This window comes from Mus caroli, unplaced genomic scaffold (genome assembly GCF_978045245.1).
Source record: "Mus caroli unplaced genomic scaffold, Mus_caroli_1 scaffold_8, whole genome shotgun sequence".
NCBI classification, from domain to species: Eukaryota; Metazoa; Chordata; class Mammalia; order Rodentia; family Muridae; genus Mus; species Mus caroli.
The window spans coordinates 61,273,031-61,295,598 of NW_028227263.1; the positions used below are offsets into that span (position 1 = coordinate 61,273,031).

A 22,568-nucleotide genomic window follows, 5' to 3' on the forward strand; every position below is an offset into this window, starting at 1 on the left:
TGAAGCTGGAATTAAACAGAGCGTCCCAGAGCATAATCTGCTTTTGCTTAACTTGTTCCTAAGCCATGCCTAATAATCAGAAATCTGTGGTTTTCTATCTTAGGTCATATTTTAAAGGCATATTTTTCATCTTAATAGGAATATCACATTCTGGTTATGTCTGTGCCCTTCTTAATGGATCCCTAGACTATCTATCACCTTAACAAAATTAAGAATAGTTATCCTGAAAATACAATAGCATTTCTTCTTATTTCCTTATCTTGATATTTTGCAGTTCTGATACATGTACTACTTCCCTCCTACATATAAATACATTCTTAGGTGTATTTATACAAGTCTTTAGATTTTTCTTTGCTCCCTTTTTGTGCTCTCTCAGCTGGGTTCACAGATTGTCTATGAGATATTTACATTTACATTATATTTATAAGATAATTATAACTTAAGGTCAGTTACTACAATTCTTATGTATTTATAAGTTCTCACCACCAGAATTCATGTATGCTTTCTCATAAAAAAGTTCTGAAGGCAAAAAAAAATGTAAAGTAAATAAAATGTAAAGTATTGCATGGTATTCCTACTTTTAATAAAATTGATAATCATGTCATAATTCAGTAATCTTTAGCATTCTAAAACGTTTTCCAGCCTTTTACTCTAAGATAGTATTTCCCTTTGTCACCATGTTGTATTTCCTGTATGCAGTGAAATGCTGGGTCCTGTTTATGTATCCACTCTGTTAGCCTGTGTCTTTTTATTGAGGAATTGAGTTATTGATATTAGAGATACTTGGATGTAGTTTTACTTCATTTTTTTGAGTTTTCACTTCAGTGTCCTCTGTAGTGTTGTATAAACATAAAAATATTGTTTACATTTCACTTCATCATAGAAATATTTTTATTTCTCCATTTATTGAGATTGAAAGTTTTTCTGGGTATGTTAGCCTGGGTTTGCATTTATGTTCCCTTAGGGTCTGCTTGACATCTATCCAGGATCATGTGGGTTTTAGAGTCTCTGTGGAGAAGTCTGTTGTAATCTGATAGGTCTGTCTTCTTGTTTTACTTGGTGATTTCTATCACACATTTTAATAATCTTTCTTTGTTCTAAGCATTAAGTGTTTTGGTTATTATGTGACAGGAAAACTATTTTTTGGGGTCCAACTTTTTTGGTGATCTGTATGCTTCTTTTACATTTCTGACCATCTCTTTTTTTAGACTGGGGAAGTTTGCTTCTATGATTTTGTTGATATTTTCAGGCCCTGTGAGCTGGGAACCCCTACCCTTTGCTACTTTTATTATCCTTAGGTCTGTCTTTACGTTGTTTAGAGAATTCTGGTTATTTTGGATTAAGAGGTTTTGTCACTTGTATTATCATTAGCCAATGTGTCCATACCTTCTATTGTATCCTCTATGGCTGAGATTTTCTTTTCTATCTCTTGTATTCTGCTGTTGATGCTTGCATCTGTAGATCCTAATCTATTCCTTAAGTTGTCCATCTCCATGACTGCCTCCATTTCTGATTTCTTTATTTTTACTACTTCCAATTTTACATCTCAGATCATTGTGCTCTATTCCTTCACCTGCTTGTTTGTATTTTCCTGTATTTTTTGAAGGGATGTATTTGTTTACTGTTTAAGGGTTTCCATCTGCTTTCTTCTGTTTTCCTGCATTTTTTTTTCAATGAGTTATTTATATACTCCTCAAAGACCTCAATCCTCTTCATGAGATTGGACTTTTTGTCAGAAACTGGATTTTCAGGTCTATTAGGGGATCAAGAGATTGCTGGGTGGAAGAACTGGGTTCTGACAGTGCTAAATTGCATTGGTTTCCATCACTTATGTTAGGACACATACCTGTCTCCATTTAGTTATCCCTGGTGTTATCTTGCCCAGATTCCTCTGACAAGAGCTGGCCTCTTTGGAGGCAGTTTATGCCCGGTGACATGTGTTTGAGCTGTTCTCCTGGAAGGGAGTCAATTTTGTCCCTGGTTGAAGGTGTGGAGACCTCCTGTGTCTCTGGTTCTTGATGACCTTCTATGTACCTGGTTGGGGCATACCTCATGTGTTCCTTTCCATGTTAACCTCTGGGAGACATGAAGGCTCTGTGCTCCATGGACAGGTTCTGCCATTATAGTAGATGGGGTTGATATACTAAAATAATGTGTCCCTGGTCATAGTAGTCTTCCTGGGAGTCAGAAGGCTGTATTTATGGTTTCTGCAGACCTCCTGGTAGACTCACGATCTGAGGGTGGAGAAACAGAACATAAGGACTATTGAGCTCCTGAGTATGACAGGTGGGTCCAGAATCAGCTTGGATATGCTGAGTGTATAAGCTCAGATGAAAATTTGGACGGGAGTCTCACATGTGTTACTGCAGACCTCCTGAGAGACAGGTAGGCTGTTAGACCTCAGGTGTCTTCTTTGAAACTCTACTTCATTAAGAGGAACCATTTTAATCTATTGGTGTTCTGTTCATGAAAATTCCCCCAGTGCCCATGTGCTCAAGGCTCTTCACAACTTTATTTTCTATTAGTTTCAGTGCATCTTGTTTTATGTGGCTTACTTAATTCACTTGGACTTGAACTTTGTACAAGAGATAAGAATTAATGAATTTGTATTCTTCTACATGCTGATTACCAATTGAACCAGCACCATTTGTTGAAAATCCTGCCATTTTTCGCTGGATGATTTTAGTACCCTTGTCAAAGATCAGTTGACAATAATAGTATGGGTAAATTTCTAGGTCTTCAATTCTATTCCATTGATCTACATGCCTATCTCTGTACCAATACCATACAGTTTTTTTTATCACAATTGCTCTGTAGTACAGCTTGAGGTCAGGGATGGTGATTCTTCAAAAGTTCTTATATTGTTCAGAATACTTTTTCTATCCTGTGATTTTTGTTATTCTAGGCCAATTTGCAAATTTCTCTTTATTACTCCCTGAAGAATTGAGTTGGAATTTTGATGGGGATTGCATTGAATCTGTAGCTTGCTTTGGTCACGATGGCCATTTTTACTGTATTAATGCTGTCAAGCTATGAGCCTGGGAGAACTTTCCATCTTCTGAGATCTTTAAGTTTTTTTCTTAAGAAATTTGAAGTTCTTGTCGTACATATCTTTCATTTGCTTTGTTAGAGTCACCCCAACATACTTTATATTGTTGTGACTATTGTAAAAAGTGGTTTTACCCTAATCCCCCTCCAAGCCTGTTTATTCTTTCTTTCTCTCTTTCTTTCTCTCTTTCTTTCTCTTTCTTTCTTTCTTTATATTTTTATTGTTTTTTTGAGACAGGGTTTCTCTATGTAGCCCTAGCTGTCCTGGATCTCACTCTGTAGACCAGGCTGTTTTCAAACTCAGAAATTCACCTACCTCTGCCTCCCAAGTGCTGGGATAAAAGGTGTGTGCCACTACTGTCTGGCTGTTTATTTTTTGAGTATAGCACAAAATGGTAAACAGCTTATTGGGAAAAGAATTTTACTAACCCTACATCGAATAGAAGGTTATTTTCCAATATATACAAAGAACTCCAGATCATATACTCCAGAGAACCAAATAATCCTATTAAAAATGTGGTACAGATATAAAGAAAGAATTCACAACTGAGGAATACCGAGTGGATGAGAAATAAAGAAATATTCAACATTTTTAGTCATCATGGAAATGCAAATCAAAACAACACTAAGATTATGGTTCACACCAGTCATAATGACTAGCCTAAAAAATTCAGCAGAAGTTGAAGAAGATGTGGAGAAAGAGAGACACTCTTCCATTGTCAGTGGGATTGCATGCTAGTCCAGACATTTTGGAAATCAATTTGGCATTTTTTCAGAAAATTGGACATTGTTCTACCTAAGGACACACCTATGCCTCTCCTGGGTATATACCCAGAAGAGTTGCCAAATGTAATAAAGACATGCTCCACTACGATCATAACCACCATATTTATAATTGCCTGAACCTGGAGAGATTGCAGATGTCCTTCAACAGAGGAATGGATACAGAAAATGCGGTACATTTAAATTTACACAATGGAGTACAACTCAGCTATTAAAAACTATGAATTCATGAAATTATTTGGCAAATGGACTGAGCTGGAAAATATCATCCTGAGTGGGATAATCCAATCACAAAAGAACACACATGGTATGCACTCACTGATAAGTGGATATTATTCATGAGCTGGGATTACAAAAGATTTAAATTAACAGAACACATAAAGCTCAACACAAAGCAAGATCAAAGTGTGTATACTTTCATCCATCTTAGAAGAGGGAACCAAATAATCATGAGAGGATATACAGAGACAAAATGTTTGGCAGAGGCTGAAGGAAAGGCAATCCAGGGACTGCCCAACCTGGGGAAGCATCCCATATACAAGTACCAAAGCCAGACATTATTGTGTAGGCCAACAAGTGATTGATGATAGGACCCTGTTAGCCCTATCTCTTTATCATCTCTTCTATTACCTGACAATTACAGAGATGTTTACAACCAACCATTGAATTGAACATTGGGTCCCCAATGGAGGAGCTAGAGAAAGGATTGAAGGAGCTGAAGGATTTTGTTGGCCCATAGAATGAACAATATGTACCAACCAGAAATCTCAGAGCTCCCACGGACAAAAGGACCCACAAAAGAGTACATATGGAGGGACCAATGCCTCAAGTTGCATATGTAGCTTGGAATGGCCTTGTCAGACATCAAGAGGAGGAGAGGTGCTTGTTCCTATGAAAGCTCAATTCCACAGTTTAGGTGAGTGTCAGGACAGAGATGAAGGTGTAGGTGTGTTGTTGAGTAAGGAATAAGGGTAGTGGATGGGACATTTTTGGAGGGGAAACTAGAAAAGTGGATAGTATTTGAAATGTAAATAAAAAAATCAAATTTACAAAGGAAGAGAGAGAGAGAATGAGAATTCTTAAGGATATTTTCTCTGAGAAGGACTCTCAGCTTTTAGTGACTTCTTTAACAAGGAGGGGCCTAGTGAGTATGACAAGTTTCAGGGACTTCCTTATAAGAGTTCCTTATGTTTACCTTCATGCCTAAGTAACTTTCTGGTCATTGGAAATATCACCAATTATTCCAGCACTTCCTATCTTTTTTATATTCTTTCTGCTTCCTTTCAGCAGTCATCACTTTACCTTACAGGAAATGATTATACATGTCAAAAAATGGCTAAAATAATAAGTCAAAATGTCATAGTAATAAACACTTGTTTTCAAGATCTTCACCATTATAACTTGAGGATGACAATAAAAGTATAAGTGTATGCACACATAATTTAAAGAAGAGTTTCAGAGGCATAGCACATCAACTGAAAAAAGCCACAGAAGTAGCTTACACATCCTCAGGTTTTTGTTCTAGGTTACAGCATCTGACTTAACATCCCTCTGGTTAAGTGTGCATTGAATCCAATTTGAAAAGAATTGGTATTATCCTTGATATCAGACTCTGTTATATAGTTACTTTAGTTTAACATGCATTGTCAAAATTAAAGCAGTAATATAAGTTCCCAGTCTACAGCCAGTGTAATTGATTCATGTCCTTCAGTCAAAGCCTGCAAATGAATTATTTTTATCCAAAGGGTTTTACCATCTAGTCTTGGCAGAAAAGTGAGACCAGTTTTTATAATTTGTGTTGTTTCTTGTAGTTCTCTGAAAAATAATTCACAGGAATCTAATCTACTCAAATCTATTGTACTCACTTTTCAGCAAAGGTCACATCCCAGAAATTTACAGCTAACAAGATAATGAATTTGAACAACTTCTATCAATTGCTTTGCTGCAAATATCAAGTTTTCTTACAAAGCATTGATAGGCAGTACTAACTTAACAAGTTCTCTCTAATCTTCAGACTTTCTTTGTTAGAAATTAAACTTAATTTAATCTTTAATTTCTTCCATAGAACCTTCCTTCATATCACCATCTCAATTCAGGAAGCCTCAATGAATCACCTACTACCTATTGAGCAACAATGATCAATATGGCCATGTTCTATCCTGTAGTAATTGCTTATTACCTGGATCAGAGTTGCACTGGAATATCATTTTTCCTGAACCTATTGCCACTCTTTTCACTACAGGATGGCTGGCAAAATATTTCCACTGGTATTATAACCTTTTTTTTTTTTTTTTGGAAGGAAATATAACCTTTTCATACTGGGCAGGGAGGCAATTGCTTAAGTTTTGAAGATACTTTATTTTTCTTTAGTTGTTCTATTATGGATATCAAATGAGAATTATTTCCCAGGAATTGAAATGTTCCTTAGAAGCTTCACTGAACAAAATTAGACTTTTTAAAATCATTTTTCTTCTTAGAAACTCCATATTGACAAAAATGTTCTCTCATTAGATTTCCAGTAACACAAACAGAAGTATTTCCCCATTTTCTATGATCACTTAATCAACCAATGTCTTTCCTACATTACAGAGATCTTGATGCATGAAATGGCTTAGAAAAGCCACTGTAATTCCATACTGGTCTCATGGTCCCTTGTGAATTATCCATTTATTTAACACTATTGTGAATACAGTTTCATACTGAGCAGTAAACTGTGCTGCAAACACAAAATGCCTGATTCATTTTTTTTTTCCTGAGTGGCATCTATATGTCCTAAGTTGTTCTTCAGCCACTTATAAAGAATATACCTTCTTATTAGTACCTCATGGTACCAACTCATCAGAGAAGAAATAAAAGAAGAAGTTAATGTCTTCATAAAATGAAAATGAAGTCATAGCATCCCCAAACATGTGAGACACAATGAAAGCAGTGATAAGAGGATAATTTAAAGTACTAAGTGCCTTTGTATAGAAATTGGAGAAATCCTAATATAGCAGCTTCGTAGCTCTTCTGAAAGCTCAAGAACTATAAGATACATACCCAAGAAGAGTAGAGGGCAGGAAATCAATTAAATAGCTGAAGTCAGCCAGTGAGAGCCAAAGAGATCAGTACAAAGAATCAAAAAAAAAAAAAAAAAAGAAAAAAAACCTAAGAGTTGTTCCTTTGAGAAAATAAAACCTTAGAAAATCTAAAGAAAAAGCATATAGACAGTTTCATTTAAACATAATATGAAATAAAAAGAGACATAACAGAAATCAAAGGAATTAACAAAATCATCATAGATTACTACAAATGACTATACTCATGATAACTGGAAAATGTAGATGAAATTGGTGATTTCTAGACAGATATCATGTAGCAGCATAATGTTATCAGGCAAAATACTGAAACACTTTCATAACTGCTAAGGAATTAATAGTAGTAATTAAAAATTGCCTAAGCAAATACTGCCCAGGGCCAGATTATTTTAGTGCAGAATTCTATCACACCTTCAAATAAGACCTAATACCAGTACCCCTGAAACTATTCCTTGAAAAAAAACAACAAAGTACACTAATTCATTTTATGAGGCCACAATTACTCTGACAGCTAAACCCCACAAATACCCAAGAAAGAAACAGAACTTCAGCCTGGCATTGTTTATGAATTTCTATGCAAAAGTACTCAATAAAATTCCCATATGCCAAACTCAAGAACACATCAAAATTATCACTCCCAATTATCAAGTATGTTTATCCCCAGTGATGGAGTGATTATTCAATATAAGAAAATGTATCAACATAATACACTGTGTAAACAAGCTAAAGGAAAAATCACATGATATTCTGATTAGATTCTGAAAGAACCTTTGATTACATCCAACACCCCTTCATGTTAAGTGTTTGGAGTGATCAGGAATTCAAGGCATAATAAAAGTAATATATATAAAACAACATCCAACATCAAAATGAATAAATAAATGGGGAGAAATTAATATCAATCATACTAAAGTCAGGGAAAAGACAAAGTTGTGCCGACTCTATTATAGTTCTAGCTAAATACATTAAAAAACAAAAAAATTATCTTCTTCAACTTACTAATTGAAATGGAAGAAATCATTGTTTCACTATTTGCAGATAATATGATAGTATTCAGACAAATCCCAAAATTCCACTTAAACTTCTGTAGCTGGGAAATAACCTCAACAAAGTAGCAGACAATAAAATTAACTCAAACGAATCACCAGCCTCCCTCTATTCAAATGGTCATGAGGCTAAGAATGTAATTATTGAATCAACAATCTTTAAAATAACACAAATATCATGTTGTAATTCTTACCCAGAAAGTGAAAGATCAGTATGAGAACTTCAATCTCTTAAAGAAGTTGAAGACAACCTCAGAAAATGGAAAGATCTACTATGCTACTGGATTGGTATGATTACATAGTAAAAGTGACCATTGTGCCAAAAGCAATCTACAGATTCAATGGAATCCCTGCCAAAATTCCAACACAATTCTTCAAAGACATGGGAAGGGCAATTTTCAACTTCATCTGGACAAAGAATTCATCATAGCCAAAAAATTCTCAACTATAAAAGACCTTTAGTTGGCATTATTATGTCTTACCTCTAGCTGTACTAAAAAAAGAAAAAATAACAAAGATCACATGGTATTGGTACAGTGACAGACAATTCAATCAGTTGAATAGAATGGATGATCCAGAAGTAAACCTACCCAGGCCCACATCTGGCTCCTGGACATGGGGCTTGAACAGACACGCCTAATGGATACTGAGGGAAGGTGAGCCCTCACACCTCTGAAAACAATCTGTCTTTCCCTACTGTGCTTTTAGACAAGCTGAAGGGACAATTGAAGCCTCCTGGCCAGAGATCCTCTCTAGTGCTGGCCGAAGGTCCCTCTGACCTTTGTCTAAATCCCGATAGCCTGCAATGGGCATTGGCAAAGACGCTCTATCTAACTTCTCCTTAAAACAAAGAAAACCTGGTAATGCAGTAGCCATGTAAAAGCTACAGGGCGGCTGCCAGTTCTTAAATCCGTCAGAAGGCTTAGATTTTTGGACTTCTCTGGAACCCTCCAAAGCCAAAAAGACCAATGGAAGGTTCCATTGCACAGCACTTCTTTTCTATCATGGGCAACTCACTATCACATAAAATATCACCACAGGCCAGAGAAACACGTGTCATACTAAAACACTGAGGAATAAAGATAGCCAAAAACCAAGCCTCCTTATTTTGGGAGGAAGTCCTTCAGATAGTGCCATGCATAGTCAATGATAATATTTATAGTCCGCACTCATGGAACAGAGTGGCTTCTCTCATCAAAAACAAAGATACCTGAGAAGGAAAAAAAACAAAAAAACAAAAAAACAAAAAAAACCCTCCCGTGATTTTTTTGGTCAATCTTAGCCACAGTTAGGCAGTGCACAGGGCCATCTAAAATAAGACAGACTAATAGTAACAGCTGCTGAGCACCCTCAGTCAGATGAATGAATCCAAAGATCAAGGTCTTAGAAACTATTCCATTTCAGATGTCACAGCCCTTACCCAATAAGAGACATAAAATCCATCTACCCACTCCTGCCTCCTTATGCCTCAGAGGAAAAATTAATCCATCTGCTCCTCTGCCTCCCCCCTCAAATGTGGTATCTCTCTCTCTCTCTCTCTCTCTCTCTCCATTCTCCAATCTGTAAAAGCAAAATACCTTCAAAACTCATAGAGGAAGCCCCACGTGGGGCACCAGATGTGGGCCTGGGTACCAGAGGTTTGACAAGGAGATCTCTGTCCAGGCCTGGTGCGAGGGTTCCAGCAAAGGGAAGCGAGTGCAGGCAGGGAGACAAAGTCTCTTCAGTGCCTTCCAGGTCCCTCAGTAACTCTGGAGCCGCTCTGAACTGAGTAGGGTCAGACTGGGCTGATGAGAAGGCAACTATCCAGTGAGAAATGCAGTAGGACCTCAGGTGGTTCTTCGGGAGAGAATATTTCTTCCCAAGTGTTACATACAGCTCTTGGAACAAAAGACTCAGATGAAGGAGTAGTTCTCATGAACCTTTAATTCCCTAGATGGATTTATATACAGTTCTGGGGGTGATTCAGGGTTATACAGCAGGTACCTCTCATTGACTTGAGCTGAGAGTTTGGGGAAAACCTTATTTGCATGTGGGAAGGCTTGGTGCTATTCCTACGTGACTGATAGCCACATGCCTCTGTGGAGGTGGTAACTTCAACAGGAGCCAGGGGTCCAGGAGACATGATAGAATGCCGTCTGTCCCATGTAGGTGGAAATTACCATCCACAGGGTCCCACCAGGGTTCAAGACCAAAGCTCAACTGGAGACCAGGCTGTCTGTGTATAGCCCCTTGCTCCACAACTATGGATACTTGAACTTTTGACAAAGATGTCAAAAACACAAGTATAAAAAGAAAAAAATTCCAATAAATGGTGCTGGACTACTTGGTGGTCTGTATTTAGAAGAATGAGAAAAGATCCTCCTTTATCCTCTTGCACAAACATCAAATTCAAGTGAATCAAGGACCTCAACATAAAATCAAATATAATTAATGTAATAGAAGAGAAAGTGCAAAGAGTCTCCAACTCATCAGCACAAGGGGAGATTTAAATTTTCTAAGGCTTATGCCCTAAGAGCAACAATTGATAAATGGGACCTCATAAGACTGAACAGATTCTGTAAGGCAAAAGACACAGTCAATAGAACAAATTTTTAAAAAACAATATTTAACAAACAGATTGTTTTAAAAAAATTCTCCAGTAACCCTACATCTGATAGAAGGCTAATATCCAAAATATAAAAAGAGCGCAAGAAATTAACCTCTAAGAAAGCAGTAATCCAAGCCAGGCAGTGGTGGTGCTCGCCTTTAATCCCAGCACTTAGGAGGCAGAGGCAGGCAGATTTCTGAGTTTGAGGCCAGCCTGGTCTACAGAGTGATTTCCAGGACAACCAGGGATAAACAGAGAAACCCTAGACAGATGTAAATAATACGTTTTTTCCACTTACACTATAGAGCTTAATCTTACTCTTAATTTATTAATATAACTATAATACTTATTAGTTTAAATATTTATTCTTTATTGAATGTTCCTTTGCCCCATGTTAAACTCCACTCTTAGCTTTTATGCACATAAAAAATAACAGGATCTCTCATTTATCTTCACATAAAATCCCATCAAAGGTATCTCATCTTAAGAATTCCTATAAGAGAGGAAAGTTTTAGTGCAAAATTCATGAAAATTAATATTGAGAATTCAGCTTCAAATTATAGCTGACTAATGTATAATAGCTTAGTGAAAATTTCAAATTATTTCAATCATATAAACTAATAAATTATGAGAAATTATGAAATTTCACAATAAATTAATTGTAATATATTAATATTTATTCCTCCTTTCCCTATATAGCTTCTACCACTTTTCAATACAATCTTTTCCCAAATTTTGTCTTTGATTTTTGATAATTCACTATTTATAGTTAGTGATGCTAGACTGTGCAAAGATTTAGGGCCATTTATTAGACAGTGTATATTCTAGCATAAATCACGTCCCCAATAAAAGAATAAGTTTTCTTTCCAAATGCCCTCTCTACTTCTTATAGTTTAAAGTATGTTGGAGGAGACCTAAAGATGATTTCCTGAGTTATGCCAGTGTTTTCAATTTTTTATATTTTTGGAGATTTTGTTCATTAATATGTCTTTCAAGAACATCACCCAGTTATAAAGATAGAATTTCACAGTTCTAAGTGATTGGCCCTTAGTTTCTCTGCCTCATATGCCAAGATATTTTCCAAGCCTTGATGGTGAGGCTGTTTTACTTAAGGGGGAGGAACAGATTTGTTAATCTTTGTAGTTAAAATCATTATGCATTTCTTAACTGATTGCTATGTATTATATAAATAATTATCTATGACTAAGTTTGAGAGAAGACTATATCCTCAAATATATACATAAATAAAAATATATGCATTTTAGGCAATGGCTATTTAGCCAAATAACAGATTTTTATGGATTTGTTTATATCCTCATCTATGAGACTTTCAGCAGAATTATGATATAAATATCAGAGGATCTTCATTATGATCAGTATTCAAATTGAAACATAATGTAGTGATGCCATCATAAATTTTTATCTTCCCACGTGCTTGGGTATCATGTTCTAAAGAAAATTATTTAATTGTTCTTCATAATTTTTTGGAGAACAAGAAATATAAAAAAGGATTCTTTCTTAATATCTCTATATAATATCAACATGGTGATAATTTTTCTAGAAAGGAAGAATAACAAACAATTAATACAGGTAGGTGGATAATACATGAAATAATTCACAAAGCCAAGTGGCAATTTTCAGATACCTGACAGTTATATAATAAAATTAAACTGTCATTATAGGTATAAAAGTGTCTGATTAAACAGTTTTATCCAATAAACTTAAGTCCAGGTCATGAGTTTGCATTTTATTAAACATCTTATATTCCACATTGTTTATATGATATCAACTTCATATTTCAACATAATGCATGATGAGTAGAAAGCAGTTTGTGAAAATGTAGATAAGTTTGATTCACTATATAAGTGGCTAATTTAACTTTTATTTTCAGCTTTAGCATGAGGTTTCCTGAACTTGTGAAAAGAATTTGATTGTGGTCTTAATAAAATAATATAGCATTTTGGGGCAAAAATACAAAGAAGCAGCCCTGCACTGGAGGCCAAGATACTGAAAACTTCCACAGCAACCATAATCTTCCCTTTAGTGCTGTGGTAGACAGGGATGAAAGTGATCCAGACACTACAGAACACCAGCATGCTGAATGTCAAGAGCTTGGCCTCATTGAATGTATCAGGCAGATTCCTGGCCAAGAAAGCTACAGTGAAACTTGCTAGAGCAACAAATCCCATGTATCCAAGGACACAATAGAAGGCCATCACTGAACCTTTGTTGCAAACAATGATGATGTGGCCATGTACCATGTGTACATCAGCATCAACAAATGGAGGAGAAGTTCCCAGCCAGATTCCACAGAGAATCAGCTGAATCATGGTGCATATGAGAATGATGTATTTGGGTGCCCCTGATACAAGCAGCCACCTCATTCTTCTTCCTGGAACAGTTATCTTGAATGCCAGTACTACAGTAATTGTCTTAGCCAAGATAGTAGAGGTAGCCACAGTGAACGCAATGGCAAATGTGGTCTGCTGCAGGATACAGATGACCATAGTGGGATGACCAATGTAAAGCAAGGAACAGATAAAACAAAATATGAGGGAGATGAGTAGGACAATGCTAAGAGTTTGGTTATTGGCTTTGACTATGGGAGTATCTCGGTGTTTCAGGAAGACAAAGAGTACAACAGATGTAAGGAGAGAGAAGCATAGAGCAAAGCCAGCCAGAGCTTTTCCCAAAGGGTCTCTATAATCTAAAATAGCCACAACTTTTTGGAGACAGAGAGTATGGTCTTCATTGGCATATTGATCTTCCAGACACTTTACACACTGATCCATGTCTAGTATACGAAGAAAAGTGTTATCAGATATATTTATTTATTATCACTAACAAGACACACTGAATTAATTTATTGGAAAAATTATAGCTAAATTAGACTTGCATCTTGTGCTATATGTAAATTTAAATGTGGAGGCTGCATAGCATTTGATCTAAATTTTAATGCTTATCATCTTCATGAAAGCTTTTGTTTATAATATATATTCAAGTTTTTTATGGCTTATTTCAAAAACTCATTCCATCACATAATTTTCATGTTTCCACAATCACACATCTTAAATTGACAATTCGTGGAAACAAAATTTTGTTATTTATGCTTTATATTTGTGTCCATATGGCTTAATGTTTAGCGATCAGCAATTCTTTCAGTCTACATGTGGTCTCAAGTTGTTTGTTTGACCAATAAATTATATCCAAAACATATCTTGGAAAAAAAACATATAGTCAAAATGTTACTAAAACATTTTAATCCCTAACTATGTTCCAAATACTTTTCCTTACACACACAGTTAAGTATAGTCCTTACTCTATGAAAGTCACAGACACCACTAGAGAAAATCATAGTAAAATTAAGAGTTTTGGAGTCCTATCCAATGAATATATCTACAAAATTGATTTGTCATTTAAACCTTATATTTCCAAAAGAAGGAGTCTATAGATTGTAACAGTTAGTAGATGAAAATTTGATGTGAGTTCAAATTTTTTATTTTCTATGATGATCACTAGTAAAACCCATAAAATCTCAACAAAAGAAAATCTTGAGCGTAAGCTGGGTGAGATAAAAAAAAAAAACAATAAACATAACAAAGTGGAGTAGGGAAAGATTATCAAGTAAAAATCTTGCATATGGGACTAAAGACAACCAGAGAATATTGAGATACTTTCCTAGGGTAGAGGCTACCTACTAATTGTCCTTGAATAACAAAATAGTGTTCCCTCAAAACACACAAGTAATAATATACAGACTATTTTATTGTACTTAGAAATATTTTATATACAGAAAATCTTTGCATGAAAAGCAATTAAAAAATCGGTCATAAATTTTAAAGGCACTAAAGAGTATTGATTTTGTAAGAAAAGTATAATCGTGTTATTGTTTTATAATCTTGGTACTAAAAGTAGCAAATGAAAGTACTGATAATGTTAAGGCAGACACAATTTGAAAATTTTAACACCCAAATTTTCTACATGTCAAAAATGATATATTCAGTTTTGTGATTAAATGTATGAATTTTGGTAAAGTATATTTCCTCCAGTATTCATAATTTCTGTAAGATTTTACATCCTAATTCTCCCAAGGTTGTAGTATTTACTCAGAAATGTCTACATAATATTCTATTTCTCAAAAAATTTCTTGGCACGTAATTATACACAGAGGCTTAGAACATTTTTTTGGCTTGTATCATTTTAACTTTCACTACAATGCATTCTGTTTACTTTTAATTTTAACTGAATCAAATTTAGCAATATGAATAGTTGTGTCTTTTAAGTACTGTCTCTGTATTGAAAGTTGTATATTCTGTTTCATTTTGTATTATCTCTTGGATTGTTCTGAATAATGCTGTTTAAATGGTGAGTAAAAGTACTCAAATAATACAAATTTGTATTTTAAAAAATCAGGTACTGTAATATACATATATACCTATTCTCTATATATATATATGTGTGTGTGTGTGTGTGTGTATACAAGTATTTATACATTATACAAAGAAATGTCAGCCACTGCTCAACTACACTTCAAGCTTACCAGAAGAACTGATAGGCTGTCTATAAATCCAATACACATAAAAAAAGAAAAGAAAAGAAAAGAAACTTGATCTTCTGTGTCCTGTTACAAGAGGAGGAAAATCTATACATAACTTTGTGACCTGCCATTGGCTTTCTTTCACTTACTTTTGCTGCGTCATTGGGCCTCAGCGCTAGTCCTGCTTTGAACAGATAACACATGATGAAGCAGGATCCAAGAGGAAGCTGTCTTACTATAATGGGAAAGATAGGGTTCATGAGGGGGATGAATTTGTAAGAATGGGACTGGCAGAAGTGAAGGTATGGGGCATGTGAGTACACCATAAAGTGAATAAATGGTAATGTATTGCAAATATATAGTATTCTGATATTTAATAAAATTGAAAAACACAAACATGTCATAATGTACTTGTCTTTTGTATTCTAAAGAAATATTCAGGAAAATATTGTTTTCCAGGAATCTACAATAGTGAGGCAAAAATACAGTTCAAGAGAGAACGTGTTTAATATTTTGAATAATAGTATATCTGAAATTTTTAATCCTTAACCTGATATATCTTTTCCTTTCTACAAAGGACTTTTGAGAACTATGTAAATTTGTGAGAAAAAAATCAATCTTGTAATTTTGATAACAGACAATCTTACTTGTCATGTTGGAAATTTCATTTTCTGGGCAGGGGATACAAACAAAACAGCAGATATCCTTTCCTTCCTGAGAGGATTTTCTGAGTCCTGGTGTGCAAGGCATACTACATATTGAGGGTAGAATCTGTGAAAAATAACATATATTATATAAATATGGACAATATCCTAATGGACAAATATCCAGGGATTCCAAAATCAGAGATTCACTGAAAGACCACTTTTAACACACATGTATCATGATAAATTGTACAGTTTTATTTTTTACAGATAAAATCAACGAATGTATTATGAGTTATATATTAAGAAATATCAAAACAGAGGGTAGTAATAAGGAAGAGAGAATATCTAGGTCAGTGTAGAGTAAGTCAATAAATGAAGAAATACCAAGTATTTATTCCATGACATAGCAAAAGCAGAGAATATTTTAGGTAACTGTGCTACATGTTAAACACTAAAATTATGACTAAATTACCTGGTCAATATCTGTAGCCCACTCCATAATTTCTTTAGACATATATAGCTGTTGACCGCTTGGAAGATGCCCTGAAAATCTTCCTATTTTCATTTTAAGTCCATAATCTTTTTGGAAATCCATGATATAGAAAATGTTATACTCTGTATCCTGCTTCAGATTCTGGTTCATGTTGACTAGGTCTCCAGCAGGATTTACAAATTTTAAGGACTTCAGAATAGAGAACATCTAAAGCACATTTGTCATTTTAGTTTCAACTAGGCTTACACATTAGAATAGAAAGTATTACATTTAGAAAATTCCCACTTATTACCCTTTCCAAAAATCTATCTTTACCAGAATTATTCAATACTAAAATCAAAAATAAATTTCATGTAGATGTAAATTTAGTTCCACTTTGTTTACTAATACAATTTTCTTGATGGACTTGGTGCTTTAAAACCTATACTCCTGATTTTTATGATTGGAGAGTAATGACACCTCGATGCTTTTTCTCCCAATAATTTTTTTGGATCACAGGCAATGGAGTACAAAGTATTAGTAAGTGAAATTAATAGAAAAGTACATGATATTCTTTGTGATCTATTTAGTAATTTGAATAGGATCTTTTGAATAACGTAAAAGATGAGTAATCTTCTTATGGCTATTTAAGAATTTCATGAGAAAAATTAATACATGTGTCACATAGTTGGTTCAAAGTTCTGTTTAAAACTTCATGACTTAGATTGTGAATGCTGACATGCATACCAGTGGTCACTGTGTCAGAATATATGAGAGAAACATAAACTTCCTCCTATGAAATAATAGAATACAGAACTATGTACATTTATGTGTGAAATTTCTTATTGACATGGCTTTAGACCATGTGATTCTATTAAAATACTCAAACCATGTAAATGCCATTTAGTGTAACACTCATTACCTTCCAAGAGTCAAATTCCAGTTCCTTCCCAGCATTCTTTGACCATGTGTCTACTTCTTGCAGAAGCATCTCATGAAGTGAGTGGGCCACAGCATATATAGCATTGTATGAGTTATAGCATGTATCACTCATGGCCATTCCAAGTGGTGTCCTGAATAACCATGTAAATATAGTTTTTGATGGACAATTCTTCAGCTTCTTACAATTCGATACTGGCAATGAACATCTAAAATATGTCCACCATAGTTTGGCAAAGTAAAATTCACTACTATAGTTTGAAGGGTGTACTGTTTGGATAAATTTTTCAAAACCAGGTATTTCAGGTTGCTGGTGTGAAAAAATAAAAGTCCCAGTAGAGGAGTACAGCAAGAAATCTCCTAGAATCGTGATCATATCAAATTGTGACACACTAACCCAGATTCTTAAAATGCCTTGAGATATCCACACTGTGAGGGCATACTTTATGGGAGAAAATTTGTCTCCATAAACTATCATAACTTTTGCTGATGACATTGAGATATGTTTATAATTCATACGTAGCTCTTTAAGGGCCATGGACATCTCAGTTTGGATAATAATAGCAACTGATAAACAAACAATGTTTTTCTGCATTTCTCCTTTCAATTCAGAAAGGAATTGTATTCCTTGGTCATCACTTGTAACAATCACTCCTATCCAATTCCATCTGAAATGAACAACTAGGGATACCATGGCTAGTGGTAGAGATGTGTCCTTGGGTGATATCTGGTAAATATGAGGAAATTCTTCATTATCACTCAGAAGAGGATGAAAGTGACCACAGTAAAGCTGAAAAATACAGTGCATAGGCAACAATATGAACATGATGGACTGCAGAGGGGTCGTTGTGAGATCTGAGTGTGCTTGAGCAAACTGTATTCATGTTAGAAAGTGATTCTTTTTCATCTCATTATTTCAGTGTATCCAACTTCTTGTGATTCTCTAAATAATAAAGGTATACTGAGACTTCTGGTATAACATTTCACAATACAGATGCCTCCCATGCCCATTTATGATGAAGTTGTTATGTTTGCCACAAACATATCTATCCATAAGCATAAGTTTGATAAATCATAATGAACATAATACCTTCCTCTGTCTTTTAAACTGCCTTCATAATCAGAAAGTCTCACGGAGGTGAGAAAGTATTTCCTTAATATTATTCCATCTTGACTTACCTCAGGAATTCTGGACATGAACAGGAATGGTCCAAGTTTTGTAGATACTGCCCATATAGGAGCTGTAAGTACAATTAAATATCTCCTCTCATTTGTGCAGGAGTAATTAGGAATAATGTTCTCAATTTTCAAAGCCAAACCAGTTTTCTCATCATATTTTCGTCCGTTACATTCAATATTAACTAGCAGAGAAATGTTGGGCAAAATATGGCAGTTCTTATTTACTTCTTCCAAGGCAAGATAAACAGAGAAAATCAAATGGTTGGTCTTGGGTGTCACCCTGAAAACAGAGCAGTAGAGAATATAATTCCTAAAACTGTACAAGCATGAGCCAGAAAAATGCTAGAATACAGAGAGAAAATCAATACAAAAATTTCTCAGTTATGTACTAGTTTTTGACAGGAAAGGGAATATTGCATAAGTTTACATTAAATTCTCTAAATTCCCACAAAATAAATTTCTGTTGTTTTATATAGCCTACAAAACACAAATCATAAGCCTCATTTTCCAAGTTCATAATGATGGCATAAGTTATAGTTAGATGTAATGTGATGAAATGATCACATTTCACTTTCTCCTATAATCCTAATGTTTCTCAAACCTTAATGATGCTACTCAGAAATAACTAAAGCACAACATTAAAATTTTTACTAGTTGGTATTTAGGCAGAATATCTCTTCATACTACCAATACTGTATACACCCAAGATTCCAATATGAGATTATCAATTTGTATTAAATTGTATTATATCTCCACCACCATGGTCAAGTTTTTGAGTATCCTAATTTATTAGCATTGCTCTAATATTATATTGTTTTGCATGTAGATCATAAACAATGTAGGTGCAACAGTAACTCAATATTTTACTTCTAAAAGTAACTGGCCTATTTAACTATGCTGTCATGTTTATAGTAAGGAAATAAATGTCCAAATATTGGTGACAAATTATCAGTGAATAACTGTTCAACAATTTCTTTTGTGTAGGCACAATGTAGGATGAGAAACATACATAGTTTTGGAAACATATCTGCTATGTAATATAAAAGGCTTTTAAAGAAATTATATATAATGATTCTACTCTCTCTCCCTCCCTCCCTCCCCCTCTCTCACTCTCTCCCTCTCCCCCCCCCTCTCTCTGTATATATATATTTGTAAATGATCATGACCAAAGAAAAACTTAAAAACTAAGTCATGTATATATCCAAAAGGTATTTTCTACATAATATGTTACCTGTTGTTAAATTCTAGATAGAAAATTCTTGCCTTGATATTTTCCTTATTAATAGTAAGTAAGAAAAAATTAAAACTTTTATATAGACTCTACCCTTCTGTACCACGTGAAAACACATACAGTGAAAGTAACGCAGTTTAAACTGTTAGAGTGCTGGACATAAAACTTCCCATATTTTAAAAGAGAACACTAAGACATATTTTCCCAGTAGCTAGAAATATTTGAAAGTAATTTAAATTAATTACAAAAGCCCTTTCCTTATATATTACAAGGCTTATTTGAAATAATATCTAGCTTACCACAATCTTATGGGAGATGTACAAATGTGTTTTGACCATTTTCTTGTTCAAACAACTTCCCTACATTCTTTCTCAACTATATCTAAGCATTTAGATTTCTGGTTCATCTCTTCCATCCTGCATTTTACCATGAGTATTAATTTTTATTATTAAATACTCACTTTCTCTATTATATCAACCCATGGCTCTACCAATTTCTTTTAAATAATTCCTTTAATCTACTCCAAAGACAAAAATATTCATTGTTTCCATTTTTATTTTATTCTGTTATGTTCAATTTAAAAGTGAATAGAATCTTTATCTAAAACTCATAATGTCATTGTGAGAATATCTCTCTGTCTGTCTGTCTGTCTGTCTCTTTCTCTCTCTCTCACTCTATGTCTGACTGTCCCTCATACACACACATATATAATTTCTTTTTAAATATGATATTATTGAAACTTTGAAATCTTATTTTGATAAATGTCCTACAATATTGTGGAGAAATTATCACAATTTCTTCAACTAAAATTTCAAATACAGTAACCCCATTTTAAAAGAGATATTATATATCATAAAATGTATATCAATTTATATAAAGTATACTCAATCCCCATAACTCAAAACACATTAATATTATTAGGAAAACAGAAATAAATTTAAATATTGAATGACTATAGTATATGAAATTATACAGTAATAATGGGAAATAAATTTGTGAAATCTGTACATGACAGTCTTGGTAATGGAAAAGTCTGTACCCATAGTAATCCTCCCTCAAATTTTATCAAGTATCACAGACAACATATTTTATTATAGCACTCAAAAATAAAATATACACTCATAGGTTGTATGGGTATCATCCCTTGTAACAAATTAACAAATTATATGCTGAAACAGAGAGATACTTCAAAGGTTTCTAATTGATAAATTTGCATAAGTTTCTGACATTAATACAAAAAATATGTGCCAATGACATTGTAACAGAATGTAAAAAAATGAAAAATGAAAATTCTCCTTGTGAAAAAAATACTTGTCTCAGTCTTGACTTCTGCTGCAGGATTCATAGATCACAACATTTTGAAATTATGATAGATTGATTATTTGAACAATATCTGTATATCTTCTTAAGACATGTAACTAATAAGGGCAGATATCCAAATGCCTGATGTGTAGGAATTGGGCATCCACGATGACAGATGAAACATTAGCAGACTAATAAAGACCACTATATTTTAGTCTCCATGAAATAACCAAAATCATTATTTATTCCAATATTCTCAGGTTAATCCCAAGACACAATAAGTGGGAAATTGGCAAATTAGGGGAGTCTCTCTAGTAGCATGGTCAATATCATAGGGTCATTCATTTAGTATCTACCTAGAAATTGTGACTCAAAAATCAAAACAAATAAGGTACTCATAAAACAACCAGAATTGGAAAAAATACCCAGAATTGAAACATAAAATAATTTTTGGATATCACCTAGAAAGGGAGAGCCAGAAGACACATGGTATCATGGTCTACATCGTAGCATTTCTAGAATGTTTGTCTCTAATGATAAAGTAAAATAACTAAATGAATTATGCACTTACTGCTTGTCCAGATTCCAACTGAAATAATCATTCTTCACATAACCTTGCTTTGTGGAAATAGAAAACAAACAAAAAGTTTCTTTATCTCCTAGATCATTCTCAGTTTCTTTTATTCTCCAAAAGCATCTGGGGTCACTCAAATGACAAAAAATAAAGTTAATCTTCATAAACCAGAAGACAGAGATCAAAGAGAACATCTTTTTCCTGTTCACAAGATATCTACCAGAGCAAAATGCAGCATATACAGTCAGATATAAAGAATTTCATTCATTATTATTGTGTGAACGCATCCAGAACCCACTATTTATTACTGTACTTACTACTAAAGGACAAATGTACTTCTCTTAGTAATTTCCTTTTGAGTTCTATGTTTGCCTCTGGAGAATTCTTGAGCACTCTATGTCCTTAGGCTTGGCATCTGAGTTCATATGTTCAAGTAACAAATAAGTGGTAATAACTTTGTTCATAATTATCCTTTTATCCATATTCCTTATGATTACATGCATGTCAGTAGACATGAACATCAGGCAGGATTCCTCCTGGGCAAATTTTCTAACAAGCCTAGTTCATCAACCAGTTTTCTGATGACTATTTGAACAGTTAACTCAGATTACGTCAGGTATTCCAAATGAACTTTACTAGGAATTATGCCAGTAACTCCAAGTGACCTCAATTGAACTCAGTAATAAACAAATTATCAATATCGTGCAATGCCTGTATGTGTCACCAGCACTTGTAAATATTAATTTTATAAGGTTTCCTTTAGGGTGTATTCCTCCTTCTTTAACACATAACTATAAATTGAATTACTTTTGTGTCAGGGATATAGAAGGATGAGTAATTTGAATTTAAATATTCATAATCTTCGTGTGTAAAAGCTGATTGTGTAGAAATTTAAGGCTAGTAAAAGTTTACTTTCATATTTCTTAAGAGAAGGTTAAACAACAAGCTAAGTGCACAGAATATCATTCTTAATAAACCTCACATTATAAACCTTAATTTTTATAGTGATTAAGAATTCCAGTCTATTATAAGGTAAGAACTATTTGCATAATATTTCATCATTACAATGCACATAGCTCTACATTATACTCAGTTTGAAAAACCATTTAAATTTAGTTATAAAAAATTTATGTATTCATCTTCTGT

The 22,568-nt window shown here is 34.1% G+C and overlaps 1 protein-coding gene across 4 annotated transcripts; it reads right to left on the reverse strand.

Annotated features, from left to right (window-relative positions):
* Window positions 1-9,859: 9,859 nt before the first annotated feature.
* LOC110289107 (vomeronasal type-2 receptor 116-like) lies at window positions 9,860-21,757 on the reverse strand. Of its 4 annotated transcripts, none has more exons than XM_085841568.1 (6): window positions 21,420-21,757; window positions 18,316-18,595; window positions 17,120-17,863; window positions 16,198-16,425; window positions 15,726-15,849; window positions 9,860-13,335 (listed from the first exon to the last, which is right to left on the reverse strand). In XM_085841568.1, the coding sequence occupies exons 1-6, from the start codon at window positions 21,614-21,616 to the stop codon at window positions 12,416-12,418; spliced, it is 2,493 nt and encodes an 830-aa protein (XP_085697694.1). In that variant the 5' UTR covers window positions 21,617-21,757; the 3' UTR covers window positions 9,860-12,415. The 4 variants fall into 4 exon arrangements, with proteins under 4 accessions (XP_085697694.1, XP_021010956.1, XP_085697695.1 ...); XM_021155297.2 differs by having other exon boundaries at window positions 17,120-17,926; XM_085841569.1 differs by lacking the exon at window positions 16,198-16,425 and having other exon boundaries at window positions 17,120-17,926.
* Between the last annotated feature and the right edge of the window lie 811 nt (window positions 21,758-22,568).